General features: G+C 35.2%; 1 protein-coding gene across 1 annotated transcript; it reads left to right on the top strand.

Annotated features, from left to right (window-relative positions):
- Positions 1-113: 113 nt before the first annotated feature.
- Positions 114-1,245, top strand: Tsp_15325 (eukaryotic translation initiation factor 2A; the record flags this gene model as incomplete). The annotated part of the gene is made up of 6 exons (XM_003368763.1): positions 114-196; positions 251-351; positions 413-524; positions 745-939; positions 988-1,064; positions 1,168-1,245. Coding segments are annotated over 6 exons (646 nt in total), but the record flags the coding sequence as incomplete, so codon positions are not given.
- Between the last annotated feature and the right edge of the window lie 32 nt (positions 1,246-1,277).

Here is a 1,277-nt window from a genome sequence, read left to right as displayed (position 1 = left end):
AGCTTTCTTGTTTCGTAGATGTGCTTGCATTTTACTGACAAATTTATAATAAACAATTGTCGGGATTAAACTGTAGCTATTTGACAGTTTAATTTAAAAGGTGTTTATTTTAGGCGACCAATGTGGACAGCCGACGAGTCAATAGTTTTGCGTCTTGTGGGATCGGAATTGTGGTTTATTGCACCTGAGAACCTGAGTTAAACTTGTACAAACGTTTTTTTTCGTGAAAAAAATTAATAATTTATTTCAGATCGATATGTGCAGAAGTTAACTTTGCCCAAGTTGACCAGTTTCAGTTTATCTCCTGGCTCAGCTCCATTTCACGTGGCCGTCTACACGGCATCGTCGAGTGTATGTTGATGAAATTTTTTGTAATATTTTCCATTCTTGCTCAGTGCTTGCTAATTTTCAGGAGAAGATGGCATCGGCTCGATTGTACAGATTTAGCTTGAAGGCGCCAATTGATATTGTTGCGTGCAAAAATTTTCAAGCCGATCGGGTCGACTTTCATTGGAACAAGAATGGTATTCAGATTTTTTTTTTCTATTTTGTTGTTACCCTTGAATTGGTTTTGAAAAAGTTTCAATTCAGTATATTAATTTTTCTTTTTATAAATCATGAACAAAGTTTTTTTGCTTATATTTCTTTTTTTTTGATTTTATATTTCCGCAAGAATTGTGTTCAATTTAAAAATTTAAATATTTATGAATAGTTATGGTTCACGTCGTCTTTTTTTTTCTTTAGGAACCGCAGTTCTGGTTATGGCAATATTGGATGTAGATCCACAGAACAAATCTTATTACGGCTGTGAAAATTTGCACCTCATGACAACGTACGGCGAAGCGTGCAACGTGCCGCTGGATCGAGAAGGACCCATCCACAGTGTTGATTGGCATCCTGGTTCAAAGCTGTTTTGCGTTGTCTACGGGTGTATGCAGAGTTTGTAGTCGATTTGAAATTGTTGTTGAAAATTTTTATTTCCAACAGATATCCCATCCAAAGCAGCATTGTTTGATTTGAAGGCGAATCGTGTTTTCGATTTTGGTTGTGAACCGCGCAACGAAGTGCACTTCAATCGATTTGGAAATTATATCCTTTCATTGGAATAATTTTTATTCTATTATAATTAAGTTTATTATTTTTGAAATCTCATTTCTTAAACGTTAGATCACCATTAAGATGGCAATGTTCCTTCAAGGACAGGAAGCATCAGTGGTAACATCGATCAAGGTCGATGAAAGATAGAAAAAAAATTTATGAATTTGTCGCCGAAGATA

This window comes from Trichinella spiralis (assembly GCF_000181795.1).
Source record: "Trichinella spiralis strain ISS 195 chromosome Unknown Scfld1942, whole genome shotgun sequence".
Classification (NCBI taxonomy): Eukaryota; Metazoa; Nematoda; class Enoplea; order Trichinellida; family Trichinellidae; genus Trichinella; species Trichinella spiralis.
Note: the sequence above shows the minus strand (reverse complement) of the source record. Positions and strands in the feature narration are given on the sequence as shown.